The 15,656-nt window shown below is 45.5% G+C and overlaps 1 protein-coding gene across 6 annotated transcripts; it reads left to right on the plus strand.

The window, feature by feature from the left end:
- Positions 1–1,908: 1,908 nt before the first annotated feature.
- LOC111854584 (activin receptor type-1-like) lies at positions 1,909–14,466 on the plus strand. Of its 6 annotated transcripts, none has more exons than XR_011992611.1 (12): positions 1,909–2,488; positions 4,600–4,711; positions 4,859–4,930; positions 6,205–6,429; positions 7,051–7,226; positions 7,330–7,429; positions 7,657–7,803; positions 9,224–9,499; positions 9,774–9,971; positions 11,379–11,509; positions 12,378–13,390; positions 13,444–14,466. XR_011992611.1 is itself a non-coding variant. In XM_023832670.2 (10 exons), exons 2-10 carry the CDS (start codon positions 4,861–4,863, stop codon positions 12,522–12,524), a joined length of 1,470 nt encoding a protein of 489 aa, XP_023688438.1. In that variant the 5' UTR covers positions 1,918–2,488; positions 4,859–4,860; the 3' UTR covers positions 12,525–13,428. The 6 variants fall into 6 exon arrangements, 1 of the variants encoding a protein (XP_023688438.1); XR_011992612.1 differs by lacking the exon at positions 4,600–4,711 and having other exon boundaries at positions 1,918–2,171; positions 2,345–2,488; XR_011992609.1 differs by lacking the exon at positions 4,600–4,711 and having other exon boundaries at positions 1,918–2,488.
- The last annotated feature ends 1,190 nt before the right edge of the window (positions 14,467–15,656 follow it).

Genomic DNA, 15,656 nt, shown 5'->3' on the forward strand with positions numbered 1-15,656 from the left:
TTGAACATAAAGAGTCACAGTCACAGAGTACCCAACTGTGAGTACTCTGTGACAGTGACTCTTTATGTTCAACTGGTTGGTTGAAACAAAATCTTGGTCTGGATTTCTACTTTCTGGACCTGAACTTTCCACCTCTGACAAGAATATTACAGAAATACATTTTTGTCCAAAGCAAAATGCAAGTGAAGATCAGACATCACGGTCAGCCAGTGTACCTGAAGCATTTGTGGTGAACAGGGCATGACATTAACTTTTTTGCTCACTGGCCAATGTGGCTAGTGGATTTCCGGAGTCACTAGCCATTCAGCCTTTTTACTAGCCACAATTTTGTTACCAGAAAATCGCAGTTTTTTCTTCACCATGATACGTTAATGTTTGTTAGATCTAGATTTACTTATGAATGACAGCATACAATGTATCACTATAGTAGTAGTCAAGTATTCAGTACTGTTAAGATAGCTCCCAATATAAAAACATGCAAACATGAACAGTATATTCTGTTTATTGAAATTAAATTCAAGCCTCTTACGACATGAAATTGAAAAATAACAGATTCAGTACAACTGAACAGTGCATGGTGTTTTTTTCTTTGCAATGAACTAGCCAATCTCGCCCTAATTTCCATTTCTCATTAAACTGTCTTACCTTCCTCTTATCTTGTTCCTGTTGTTTATTTACAGCAGTACCAGCAGGGTCTGAAACACCAGTTACAGTATATGCCGCCACATAATACTGTCCAAGTAGTTGAGAGTAACTTTACAGCTTCTTACCGCAGGTTATCACTGTTAACAGAGACGTTAACGCACGTTCTAAACAAGTTGTATCAGAATGTTGATATAGATGCTCATGGGAGTTTTGATATTACGTTGCAATGCGTTTATTATATCAGATGCCTTTAGAGAAAACTACAACAAAAATATATTGTCATACCAAAGAATAAACTACCCGCCAAGGTGGCTAGTGAGACGAAAGTTATTACCTGCCACAGCCGAATTTTACCTGCATTTGGCGGGTGGGCGGGTGCCAATGTCAAGCCCTGGTGGTGAAGATCAGACATCACAGTCAGCCAGTGCACCTGAAGCATTTGTGGTCAAGGGCCTTGTTCAAGAACCCAATGATGACATCACAAGTCCAGCCAAGGAATCTGAACCAGCAATCTTCCAATCAGTTACACGGTTCTAACCCATAGAGCCACAAGCTGGCTATTCCACTTCGTTAAGTAAATGAAGGATGCTCAAAGAGTCTTTAGGACTGACAATGAACTTCTTTCTGGTGGGGGACAGTTGTCATCAGCATAACAATAATGATATATAATTACCCTGAATTTATATATAAATGATCTAGTACCACTTGGTTGGTCAGGAAAAATAGATCAGAATAGATTGCATGACTGTGAACAAATGTGGCCTTTAGAGAAGTGTATAATATTAGGGCATGAGGGACAATGTAAATGCCCCCACCCCGAAAGCTAGCCCCCTGACTGGGATAGGCGGCATGATGGATGAGTATGTAGAATAGGCTTTATTTATTCATTAATTGTTAAAAAGAGAAAATTATTAGGCCTGATAAAACAACACATTTTAACAGTTACGGGTATTTTTAAATAGTAATTTTCAGCACAATCAATTATTAAACATTTGCACCATCACAATCTAAAGAAGAAAACATATTTAGCACTTCTACTCAAGAGTGGGAAAGGTCGTGTTTTTGTCAAATTAAAAACGTATCTCGTCATTCGTTTTCCTGGATTCTGTATAAATTGTGAAAGCAAAAATGGCAAATTCTGTGTCTGCTAGTAAAATGTTAGTGTTGTTTTAACAGCGGCCAGATATTCTCAATAACATTCTCACAACTTTAATTTTTGGGAAGCATTTCCTGTTTGCTCAAGTTAGTCCTAATTTGGCATTTTATTCATTTGCCATCATTTTGGCAGTATATCGCAATTCAAGTTTTTACTTTGATAAGACGTGTAAAGGGGAATGGGGCTCTGTTGGCTGGAACACAAAAAGACAACGCGCAAAACTCGGGGCTTTCGAACCACAAGCTCAGGAAATGCGTGATAAAATACCACGAACAGGAAAACAGCTGGGAAAGCGCATTTCGCAACGGGAGCTTTGTCGGTCTGAGATCGGGAGTATGTGTAGAAGACCCGGAGCTGCGATTCAGAGCCGGTTCGTCGGTGAAAGATTTTTTAAAGCGATAGGCCTAATCATTGCCGGAGATTACTCCCTGAATAGATTTCCAGATTTCATAAATTATCACCATGCCATAATCCTTGTAATTTTTTAGCGCTTATGAGGATGTAAAGTCAAAATAGTTCATTTGCTCTTTATGCGTGCTTCAGCTAAAACAGGAAAACAACGGAGAAAAGCAGAAGACGGGATTAATTCAATGGACCGTTCTCTTTCTGATCTGAACTGAAAGATTTCGCGCAAAAAAAACACAGGAAACAATCCATTCTATACGGACACGGAGAAAAAACATCCAGGTAAAATGCTGTGGCTTTTTCACGAATTCATCTGGATACAATTCAAAACGTATTCAAAGTTTGGCTTCGTAGCCCACGTTAAAGGCTTGTTTTTGATAAGTGAGGTACGTGCACCCCAGTCCTTACAGGATAAGCCCCATGATACATTTATCTAAAGGAAATTTAATTTTGTTCTAATCTCGCTGTTCTTTGCTGTCACTTTTACACATGCTTGTAAAGTTTTAACGTATATTGGTGTGCGGGTTACTTGTGACTCCCGTGTCACCTTTCCGCTGAAAAATTAGTCTCCTTTCTGGAGATTAGCGGTTTTTCATAACGTAATTTACCACGGCGCTGACAGGCATGTAATCCGGCGTCATGTGATCTGGATGCGCTGTCCTGGCTGGGATTCATGCCGATACGCAAATGTACCCACTTCGTTATACAACTTAAACTACTGGTAGTTAATCGGCGTCTTTATTGTCTGTTCCCTATTATATTAGGTTGTAAACCGTTGGAGAAGGATGTTTTTTCGCTTTTTTGTGTTATGTCGATGCAGTTCCTCTGGTTTATATCACTTCAATCTAGCTAATATATGTTCTAACGGCTTGCCCTGGTCAGGGTCGCGAGGACGTCACTTTAATAAAATTCAGTCTCATATTTATGTATAAACCGAAGGCGAATACATTTCAAATTTATGATTTTCTTGATGGGATCAGACGAAACATAAAATAACCTTTGTAGCCTACTTTCATATTCATATTGTTAACAGTTTTTGCTTTTGAAGACTATGAATGAACCTCTAGATCAATATATCAGTAAATAAATTTTGTATTAAAACACCTAGAGTCTAGGTCCTAGACTGTCACAACGACGTAAAAAAACGTATTGCGGAGAAATGTTGAGCCATATTAATAAATGATATGACAGCTCTTTTAAAATTAATCCTACCATATTTATTAACCACTATCGATTTAATTAATACTAGCAGAGGCAGGGAAGCCCACAATTTGCACGACGCTCGGGGACGCGCGCCACGCACACGCAGGGCTGCCGGTGTTCTGACGAGTTGAGCTACCTATCGAGACGTGCTATCGGGCCTTTCTGCGCATGTGCAGTTCAACCGTTTTGGGATTAGGGTTAGGTTTTAGGGGTTAGGATTAGAGTAAGGGTTTTAGGGGTTTTTGGGGGGTTAGGGTAAGAGTTAGGGTTAGGGCTATCGATTAGCACTACGGTAGCCTAACTCGACAAAGTAGCTCAACTCGACAGAACACCGGCTCACACGCGTCTGGCGTGACACTCACATTTTCTGACTAACGCTCACGCAAGAAATCTTACGGTAAATATGTATTACGGTAAACACTCATTACAAAACATCCTATTTGGCGCCATCTATTCCAATTTTTGTCTAGATCCCGCATTTAAGATAACACCACTTTTTCAGACGAAGGGAGGAAAAACTCGTCTTTTATATTCGGGTCAACACGTTATGTATTAGCTTATTGCAGAATGAGAAGTTTGACTTTTTTTTTGTAAAAGTTTCCTGTTATTCCCACTGACATGCACTGACCCTCACGTACACCGTGTGGCTGGTTGCATTGTCTCCGTGGCAGAAAGGTGTCATTCCTGCATATCGAGTACCCAGGAGCCTGGCTGGGTTCTTAGAACAAGAAACTGGTGTTTGGAAACACGAGATTTTGTGGGAGGAAAAAAAACAATAATATTTTTGGGGGGTTTCCATAGCTGTTTTTAGAAGATTGTAGAGGCTCATATATTTTCTTTATTTTATATTCCCACAATACATTGTCCACGTTTTCTGAGTGATGTGTGCATGTGGACCTGTGGCCTGCACTGGGACAGACACCTACAGTAAACTGTATACGTTTATTTATTTATTTTACACTTTGATCCATGTGCAATTGACAAAGTTGGGTCAGTTAGTCCCTGGTGCAATTGGCGTAAATGGTGAAATCAATGCTAAAATGACTGAGCCTACCACAGGACCTGAACCCGAGACCTTCCAATCACAGCTACAGAGTCCACCCTTAGCCACACTCCGCCTGGAGCTCCTCCATCCAGCACAGCGCTGGTCTGAGGGACTCTGTGGATCGATTCTGCCCATCTCTTTTCAGCCTGTCCTGTATATTGTGCTTCCCACTTTCATCAACGCCCAGACCGGCTCTCGCAGTGTTGGATGGGAGGTGCCGACATCGCAGCCTGTCAAGTTAACAGGGTCGGGATAAGGTGATAAGGAGCAGAATGTGAATTAAAGGTCCTTCCGATAATTATCTGTCACTCGATGACTCCGAGCGATATAGTGCACGTTTGTGTGGTGTATCTGTGCTGTGTGTGCCCTTAACGCCGATGGAGGCTCTCTCGCACTCCCGACAGAGATGTACACTCCTTCAGCGGTGCTCCTGGTTCTCCTTCGCCTCGGCATGCGGTCCGCAGGAGCTCCACAGCGTAAGTGACGCTCCTGCCTGAAACTCACATATCATGCGGCTCCCCTTTAAAGCAGCCAAACAGTCCAGCTACACAGCTGAGGACGTTAAGCGTAGGCGCACCGCTTTGAAATAGCTGTGGAAAAAAACTCATTGTGTGGTCAATTGGTGGGGCCTCCTTGTGCAGGTATTTATGAGCATATTAATGTATAAATGAAGGTATAGATAGAAACTGGGTAATACAGTGGTGTGACATCAAGTGATGGGGGTTCAAATGTGTGTGTGGGGGGGGGGGGTCCATGTTTTCCATGTGTTGTGAGGGCTTCCACAGTCTGAAGGCATGTAGTTAGGCTGGAATCTCTAAAAACACAGTGTGTGTCTGTGTGTTTGTGTGTGTGCGCACATGTGTGTTTGTGTGTGTGTGCTTGTGGGTTTGTGTGTGTGTGTGCGCTTGTGGGTGTGTGTGTGTGTGTGTGTGTGCATGTGCGTGTGGGTGTATGTGGTGACGAGATTTTCCCACAATGTGATAAAAACTTTTTACCTTGTGGGGACATTTTTTCAGTCCCCACAAGGATAACCTAAATTTTATAAAAATCTGTGAATGCAATCAAAACACAAAAATAGCCAGAAACCTTGTATTTCGTTTGGTTACTTATGGTTAAGCTTAGGGCTGGGTACAGGTTAAGGCTACCATAATTGGGATTAGGTTTTTACCTATAGAAATGAATGTAGAGTCCCCACAAAGATATGAATACATGGACTGTTTGTGTGAGTGTGTGTGAGACCCTCAAGCGCATATTTGGAGATGGACTCTTATCACCCTGAAACAATGGGAGGCAGGGCGTGTGCGTCTTCCTGCTGCTACCGGCCCGCTGCTCCATTCCCATGATGCACTGGGATCCCCATGGCACCAGGCTCTATTCCCATGATGCACTGGGATCCCCATGGCACCAGGCTCTATTCCCATGATGCACTGGGATCCCCATGGCACCAGGCTCTATTCCCATGATGCACTGGGATCCCCATGGCACCAGGCTCGATTCCCATGATGCATCCCCCCTCCAAACAGACTCTGTTAAAGGGAAATTGCCCCAAATAGGGGAAGGGGGTAGTGGCTGCCTAATTAGACGTGAAAATGTCATAGAATGGTATTTAAAGGTCATGTTTATTTTGTTAGCTCTTGTTTGTGGACCAGGTGAGACTTCAGTGAGATCGGGGGGTGATTATTCTGTTCCAGATTTGTTACAAAAACTGATCACTCTCAATCATCTCACTCTCCACCCCATCCATATCCAGACCTGGCCTCTAAGGGGAAAGTTCAGTGCACATGCAAGAGTACGGAATGTGACAGCGCCACCTGCTGGGGCGACCTATGCTATTTCACCGTGGTGGAGGGCCGGGAGCTGAGGGGCTGCTTTGACGTGGACGAGCAGCTGCAGTGTGTCACAATGCCCGAGGTCTACACCAAGTGCTGCTTCTCTGACCACTGTAACACCAACATCACCGCGCCTGTGGACACAGGTCAGCCACATCACATCTGCCAGCAGTGCGGGGAACATGAAGGAGTGGGAAGGATAACATTATGAATTCATTGGTAGAGAATGGCACATTACTGGCGCCTAGTGGTTGTTAAGAGTACAGCGGCTCAGCGTCTGTCTTCTTTCATCCATTTTCTAGAGCTTCTTCTACTATGTGGGGTATTTGCTCGCCAGGAGTCCCTGAGGAAGCGCAGGGCATGAAGCAGGGGACATTGTAGAGGAACTTTGTCACAGGATACAGAAACATTACGGGCTATTTAGAGACACAAACCATCTTTAGGGGAACCTTACCCTGTACCCTGAAGATAAGAGGTCACAGCGCTTCTCACTGTAGCACCATTAATATTATACAGAGTGAAAAAGAGTCCTATTTATAAGTGCAGCTTCTATGTTTATATATATATGGGACACCAGGTTAACTGGGAATTTTGTGCAGGTGAACTGGGTAACTGTTCAGTAACTGTGATCCAATATAAACAGTTTATCAGTGAAGTGCTCTACTCGGATAAATTCAGCACAAGTTTCTCCAGAGCTACCGCCAGCGTTGAGGAGGCTGTGTAGCTCGGCACATGCTACCTCTGATGCCCTCTCTCTGCACGTCCAGCGGATGAGGGGACAGCGGTGCTGGTGGCCATGCCTGTGCTGGCGCTGCTGGTCCTGTCTGTCGGACTCGCCGGGTTTATCTGGTGCTGGAGGAAGCGGCAGGTCAAGCGGTGCCAGCGAGAAGACGACGGGGTCATGGTGCCCAAGGTGTCCAGCAAGGACGAGCCCACGTACGGGGTAGGACTCCGGGCGACCGCGGGAAGAAGAAAATGGCCGACTCTGTGCCAGGAAGCGGGAGGCCCTGTGTGTCTCATTGGCTGCCTCTGCCTGTCTCCCGCAGGACATGTTTGATGAGTTCTGCACATCTGGCAGCGGCACTGGCCTGCCCTACCTGGTGCAGAGGACCGTGGCCCGACAGATCATGCTGGTCGAGTGCGTTGGTGCGACATGTTCCTCAGCAAAAGCCCCCATTGTCCCCAACCCCATGTCACGCAGTAAAACGTTCACAGCAGACAGAGGCCCAGAATTCTGCCTCACAGATACCCAAACTCGTTCCCAAGAGTTCGGGCTCATCGATGAGGACAGATCTGATGCTGCCTTTCTTTTGCAAGGAGACAGAATCAGCGCAGCCTTGTTTCACCTCCTGCGTGTCATGGGATTATTTCAGGGAAAGGACGCTATGGTGAAGTGTGGCGGGGAACCTGGATGGGGGAGAACGTGGCCGTGAAAATCTTCTCCTCCCGGGACGAGCAGTCCTGGTTCCGCGAGACTGAGATCTACAACACTGTGCAACTTCAGCATGAAAACATCTTAGGTGAGTCAGCCCCACCCCCAGACACCAGAGGGCGCTGTGCATCTATGTTCTGAGTCAGGATCCACTCATCTAACAGATACGTCAATGTTCATGAATATATTTTGTGTATGTGCAGGTAACTGAATCCCTTGGAGTTTTAGCAGGTGTTTATTTTGTCTAACGGATGAAATACAGAGGGTAAAGAAAGAGGAGCATGACAGTCTTTCATCTTATTCACATCACAGAACATGTAGCATTCTCCCTGGTGGTGTTGGGGCACTGCTTCCAGTGTGAGGAGTACAGACATGGCTGACACATTCATGCTATCTTGCAGTTTCACATGCTCTTAATACCTCAGACTGCTTGGATATTATTTGGGTTATTATGTTCCAGGTCAGCTTTGAAACGCTTCTACCATTCCCAGGGTTGCCAACTCTCACGCATCTGGCGTGACACTCACGCTTTCCGACTCACGCTCACGTGAAAATGGTAGATTACCTGGATTCAAATAACATTCTGAGGGATGGCCAGCATGGATTTAGGAGAGGTAGATCCTGTTTAACTAATCTACTTGAGTTCTTTGAGGAAGCTACAAGAGAAATTGATCACAGGAAGACCTACGATGTGATCTACATAGATTTCCAGAATGCCTTTGATGTTGTCCCCCACAAATGGCTCTTGCTTTAGCTCAAAGCTGGATTTTAGGAACTGTGGCAGCTTGGATCAATAACTGGTTAACAGACAGGAAGCAGCGAGTAGTTATTAGAGGCACAATGTCACAGTTGGCCTGCGTTCATAGTGGGGTACCACACGGTTCAATTTTAGGACCATTATTGTTGCTAATTTACATTAATGATATTGACACCAATACGTACAGTAAACTGGTTAAATTTGCCCAAGGTGGGTGGTGTAGCAGATACTGATGTAGCAGCAGAGAGGCTACAATGGGATCTGGATTTAATTAGCGACTGGCAGATGAAATTTAACATAGATAAATGTAAGGTAATCCATGCGGGGAGCAGAAATATAAAGTACAGATATTTTATGGGTTCCACTGAAATAAAGGTAGCTGATTACGAGAAAGACCTCGGTGTGTATGTTGATGCTTCCATGTCCCACTCTCCACAGTGTGGGGAAGCAATAAAAAAGGCCAATAGGATGTTGGGTTACATTTCTAGGTGTGTGGAGTTTAAGACAAGGGAGGTGATGCTACGATTATATAATTCCTTGGTAAGACCCCACCTAGAATACTGTGTGCAGGTTTGGTCACCATACCTTAAGAAGGACATTGCTGCCTTGGAAAGGGTGCAACGGTGTTTTATTTTGCTGCATAAGCATTCACACAAAGCACATGGAGTGGAGTAAATGAGACAGTTTATACCAGTTTGCTGTAGTGAAGAGGCCATCAAGTTTCCTCTGTTTGTACCCCATTGAACCTCAGGTTTCATCGGGTCAGACATGACGTCCAAGAACTCCAGCACGCAACTGTGGCTGATCACACACTTCCACGAGGCGGGCTCGCTCTTCGACGTCCTGCAGCACCGGAGCCTGGCGCCCGACAGCTGCCTGACCATGTGCCTGTCCGTGGCCAGCGGTCTGGTGCACCTCCACACGCCCATCCTGGGCATGCAGGGCAAGCCCGCCATCGCACACCGGGACCTGAAGAGCCGCAACGTCCTGGTCAAGAAGAACGGGCAGTGCTGCATCGCCGACCTGGGTGAGGCAGGGCGGACGAGCATGGCTTGGGGGGGGGAGTGAAGTTTGGGGTCAGAGCACAGGGTCATTTATCTGACACCCCTGGAGCATTTTTCCGGGTTAGGGTCTCACTCAAGGGCCCGATGGAGATGTGACTACTCATTCAATGACGGGATCAGAACCGACAGCCTTCTGATCATAGACTCAGAGCCCTGTCCTGCAGATCCACTTGCCACCCCACTGCTCTGTTCGTTCAGGCCCAGTATACATCTGATGCACCCGTTGTTCTCCCTCAGGCTTGGCTGTCATGCAATGCGAGACCGGTGACCACCTGGACATCGGAAACAACCCTCGGGTTGGGACCAAGCGCTACATGGCCCCTGAGGTTCTGGATGAGACCATACGGACTGACCAGTTCGCCTCCTACAAACAGACTGACATCTGGGCCCTGGGCCTGGTACTGTGGGAGATCTCCCGCCGGACTGTGGTGAACGGTGAGTGACTCCACTTCTGCTCCTCAGCTAAATCTGGCATCCTGCTGTGTTTTTCGCCCTTTATCAAGCCAGACAGGTAACGTGTATAAGTAAGAATGTTCTGATAAAGTTGCCTGGAATCAGACGTACGGTTAAGGATTTGAGTTTTCAAACAGAAGCAGTCTGGGAAGCCCTTTTGTGGTCTTTTTTTTGCGGGCTCTCTAAATAGGACAGCATGGTAATATTAGGTCTGTGATAAGTTCAGTTTAGGCTTTTTTTTTTCTCTGGAGGTTTTGAGGGGATAGCTTGGACTGAAAATGGGAGGGAAAGGAAGGAGAGCGTGGGAGGACAGCGGCAGTGAAATCGAGACACAGCTAAAATTTGGTGGCCCTGTTGCTGCACACAGCTGTTCCCGCCTTGAGCCTGGTGTTGTGTAGAATAACCTGTAGTCCGTAGATGATGATGCTGAGGGTGGTGCCACAGTTCAGTGGATGACCCTGCAGCCCCTGGTTCTGAGTGTGTTGTGTGCATGAGGTTTTGTTTGGGTCTTGCAGTTTCTTCCTACAATCCAAAAACATGCAATTAGGCTAATTAATGTCTCTAAATTGCCCATTGTGAGTGATTATTTGTATGTGTAACTAGGGATGCAGCAGTATACCATGGTGAAAATGCTATCATGAAAATTGATAGTAATCATACCGTGTATATTTGCCTATTACTGGTATTTTAAAAGAGAATCTCTGCTTCGGAAGCACATCTCCTTCACTCCTCACCAGTCTGTCAGTCAGACTGAGCAAGTGATGCCGTTATGTGGAATCTCTGCCAGCGTGTCACTACCCGACCCGTACCACCTGCTCGAATCCTACCATGCCTCCACCACATGATGTTTCCTGGCACTGTCCCATCTATTCATCCTGCCATTTTATGGTGAACATATATTGTCTACGGCAGGGGTCTCCAACTCCGGTCATGGAGAGCTACCGTCCAGTAGGTTTTCTATCCAACCCGGCTTCTGATGAGCCACACCTGTTCTCAGGTAAATACCAGGAGCAGGTGTGGCTCATCAGAAGCCAAGTGGGACAGAAAACCTACTGGATAGTAGCTCTCCAGGACCGGAGTTGGAGACTCCTGGTCTACGGTAATAGCAGACTACACTGGTCACTGGTCACTAACTGGCAGGTTGAAAAAAAACCTTGGTCTGGATTTTGACTTTTCTGAACTGTCCACCTCTGTCTGTTATGGATTATTTTGTGAGTAATTTCCCCAACACTGCCTATGTGTAACCTGCAATGGACTGACCTTGACCTTGGGTGCACTGCATCCTGGGAAAGGCTCCAGACTAACCATGTACTGGATATGCAGGTCGATGGATGGATGGATGAATGGATGGACTTTGAGCCTTCTTGGTATGTCTTCATCCACACTCAGGAATCGTTGAGGAGTACCATCCCCCCTTCTTTGACCTGGTGCCCTCAGATCCTAGCTTCGAGCAGATGAAGAAGGTGGTGTGTGTGGACCAGCAGACGCCCAGCCTCCATAACCGCCTGCACTCCCACCCGGTGAGAGCGCCGCACTGAGGTCTTGAGATGCTGTCAGATCTGGGATCGTTTTCCCAGCCTGACACATTTAGGCAGCTTCCAGTTTACCTCCAGGGAAATGCAATGTTGTGTCAGCAAACAAAGTCAGGAATGGAAAAGGGGTTTGTTTCAATACCCTGTGTGCAAGATATGCATGAATGTGCTTCAGAATAAGAGTTTTAGCTAAACAAAAGGCTCTGTTTACAACAATGATATTCAGCCATTAAAGAGTCTCAGAAAATTAATCACCAGACCTGCTCTCTAAGCACTAGTTACACAGCACCATAAAAAATCTGAGGCTGAAAAAGAAAATATTTAAAGTTACTTATCTGGGCAGTAAGTGTATATTTTCTGAGAAGGAACAGCTGCACAAAAAAAGCAATTACAATTTAATATTAGAATATATGCAAATGAGGAGTAACATAATGAAAAGTAACAAGAATTTCTTCTGTTCTCCAAATAATTGCTGATACCTTGTTGAATGGCTAGAAGAACAGAGCTTCAGTTCCCAAACCGCTCCTCAGGGGCACCTCAGCAATTACATATGTTTTTTAAATTTCACAACCACTTCACTTAATTCATTAACTTAATTAGTTACTTCATGAGGTACTCATTAATGGTTGACTCAACAAATACATGTATGTATAGGACGATCGCACATCATTTTCCTTGGCAGCCTATGACTTCTGCAGTGCGCTGTACTTAACGCCTGTACACGCAGCCTCACACCAGTTCAGCATCACTGCTGCTGCTTACATCATTTCAGAGGCTTTACTTCACCTTCTGCACATGATGCACATCTCCGAGCTGAGCAGCAAACACCAAACTGTGATCCGCTTTTTTGGTCCAGATTCTCGCAGCCATCGCCAAGGTCATGAAGGAATGCTGGTTCCAGGACCCCAAGGCCCGGCCCACCGCCCTGCGTCTGCGCAAGACCCTCTCCAAATTGGACCAGGACATTGACCATGGGCTACACAAACTCAAATTGGACTTATAGCTTCCCTGAGATCCACTCATTAGTTTTAACAACCCTGGAGCAGTTCACCACTCCTGTGGGCGCTCCAATAAGGGAGATGCTACCAGAGCAGGCTTTTGGACAGAACTGGGCTCTTATCCATTATTTGGGGGGGACCAATGAGACATTGGATTTTTTATCAAAAAATGTGGTGCACATGTGCTTTCTTAGTGTCAGGTCCTGATGAACCATGAACAGCTGTCTGGGGACATCGAAACTTAACAGAGACATCAGATCAGGAACTGCACCTTCAAAGTCCTGAGTCCCACACACAGCATTGATTTTAGCAACGTCTCAAGATAACATGATGTCCAAGAATGCAGCAAGGTCCCCGTAAAGACCATGTCTCCGAATGCAGTAAGGTCCCTACTCACAGCAACGTCCCCGCATAAAACCATGTCTCCAAATGCAGTGAGGTCCCTACTCACAGCAACGTCCCCGCATAAAACCATGTCTCCAAATGCAGTGAGGTCCCTACTCACAGCAACGTCCCCGCATAAAACCATGTCTCCAAATGCAGTGAGGTCCCTACTCACAGCAACGTCCCCGCATAAAACCATGTCTCCAAATGCAGTGAGGTCCCTACTCACAGCAACGTCCCCGCATAAAACCATGTCTCCAAATGCAGTGAGGTCCCTACTCACAGCAACGTCCCCGCATAAAACCATGTCTCCAAATGCAGTGAGGTCCCTACTCACAGCAACGTCCCCGCATAAAACCATGTCTCCGAATGCAGTGAGGTCCCTACTCACAGCAACGTCCCCACATAAAACCATGTCTCCGAATGCAGTGAGGTCCCTACTCACAGCAACGTCCCCGCATAAAACCATGTCTCCGAATGCAGTGAGGTCCCTACTCGCAGCAACGTCCCCGCAAAAAAGCATGTCTCGAATGCAGTGAGGTCCATGCACACAGCAATGTCCCCACACTAGACGATGTCTCAGAATGCAGTGAGGTCCCTACTCGCAGCAACGTCCCCGCATAAAACCATGTCTCCAAATGCAGTGAGGTCCATGCACACAGCAATGTCCCCACACTAGACGATGTCTCAGAATGCAGTGAGGTCCCTACTCACAGCAACGTCCCCGCATAAAACAATGTCTCCGAATGCAGTGAGGTCCCTACGCGCAGCAACGTCCCCGCATAAAACAATGTCTCTGAATGCAGTGAGGTCCATGCACACAGCAAGATGCCCACACAAAACCATGTCTTTCAAAGCAATGATGTCCTAGCATGTAGCAGCGTCCGTGCACAAAAAGATTTCTCCCACCCTTTCGATGGAGTTAGATGCCAGCATGCAGCAACATCCTTGCATAAAACTATGCTGCCGAATGCAGTAAGGTCCATGCACACAGCAATGTCCCTGCACAAAATGATGTCCCTAAATGCAGTGAAGTCCCTGCAGGCAGCAATGTCCCTACACAAAACGTGGTCTCTCCACACCTAGCAAACTGTTGGTGTGGTCAGTAGCCATGGTCTCCACTAATGATCTTGACTTTCATCTCTTGTACATGAGCTAAGAGGGGCCTGACATTTTATGGACCTTGTGATTTTTGCCTGTGCTTCGGAAACGTGACATGTGCAGTGGATCCTGAGATTGCAGGAACGGCCGGCTATAAGCACTTATACTGAGTTCAGCATATCCCTCAAGCGTGCAGATCAGCTCCACATTCCAAAGGAAACATGTTTGCACTGTGTTTAATGTCAGTAATGCTGGGAGGATTCTTACTCGCTGCATGTTACAACAGAAATTTCATATCAGCCATGAAAGCTCAGAAACTTGTTTCCCTTGTAAGCAGATTTATTTCAAATGCACTTTGTATAATGCTATGTGATTTTAAACATTTGATTTGCTGAGAAGCTATATTTTTATTCACAATATACAGGGAATATGTTTATAAATATATTATGCTCAACTTTTGAACATTTTTATCCTTTATTCGTGGTCATAGTTGTAAATTGGATTTTTCCATCTGTAATGGTCTGTTTCTTAATGGATTATTACTTCACTTTAAAGTTACACTGAATACAGAAAGTATCTCTCAGGTTAACTTGGGCCCTTTTAACTAAATATGGATTGTAAACCTTAAGTCTTTTCTTTTCTGATGAACATAGTCGTGTACTAAGAAGGGTACCGCTAAAGATTTGGGGCCCCATGCAGTCATATCATATTGGGCCCCCAACCCAGATCAGTCATATTATGTTACAAATGTTTTAGGGCCCTGGGTTCTGCCCTAACTTTGCCCCGCTTTATAGCGCCCCTGTGCACTGACACATTAATGCACCTCCTCAGTGTATTAAAGCTATACCGTGGTAAGAAAGTGTTTTACAAATCCTCATTACTAACCATCTTCTCTCATGAATATGTTCAGCTGTATGGTCAATATTAAGACAAGAGCACCTTTGATGCTACAGCTGTTGTAGTTCCACTGATGACATAAAGGGCCAGTGGGAAAAGGTAGGAACGCATTGGAGAGAATGTGGCTGGTGAGAGACGCTCTGACCACATACACTTACTGTGATGCACTCCTTGCCTGTCACTCAATAACTCTTTGGTTGTGGTTTTCCTTTAATATAACGTACCCGTTCTCTTAGTCTCTGTACTCTCGTCAGGTGGCAGCGCCTCTGTCCGTGTTCTGAGTTTAAAGGAATAGTGAGGCAACAATTTCGCCGTGCGCTCCTTGTAGGAGAGAGCAGCGAACGATTCCTTCTGACCCACTTATGTTATGTGTGTTTTTAATTTTTTTGAGCCCACGCCCAGTGGCCTGTACTACAAAGCGGGGTTACTGGCTTATCGGGGTAACTTGTTGGATTTAAGGTAGGCTACCACAGTTTAAATGGACTTCATATTCGTTCACTTACATTTTGCCCAGACTACCTTAAATCCGACAAGTTACCCCGATAAGCCAGTAACCCCGCTTCGTAGTACAGGCCACAGGTGCCAGAACACAGCACTTTCTCAAATGTAAAAAGCAGCTTGTTACTCGGGCTGCATCTCAGATGTCAAAATGTGCAATTAGTCATTGTTATTTTTTCAGTTTCAGGAACACTTTCGCAATTGATTCGTGTTTAATGTATTATTTATCGCGATTGCAAAATGTATGCCTGTTAAAT

The sequence above is a fragment of the Paramormyrops kingsleyae genome, chromosome 8 (assembly GCF_048594095.1).
Source record: "Paramormyrops kingsleyae isolate MSU_618 chromosome 8, PKINGS_0.4, whole genome shotgun sequence".
In the NCBI taxonomy this organism is placed as follows: domain Eukaryota; kingdom Metazoa; phylum Chordata; class Actinopteri; order Osteoglossiformes; family Mormyridae; genus Paramormyrops; species Paramormyrops kingsleyae.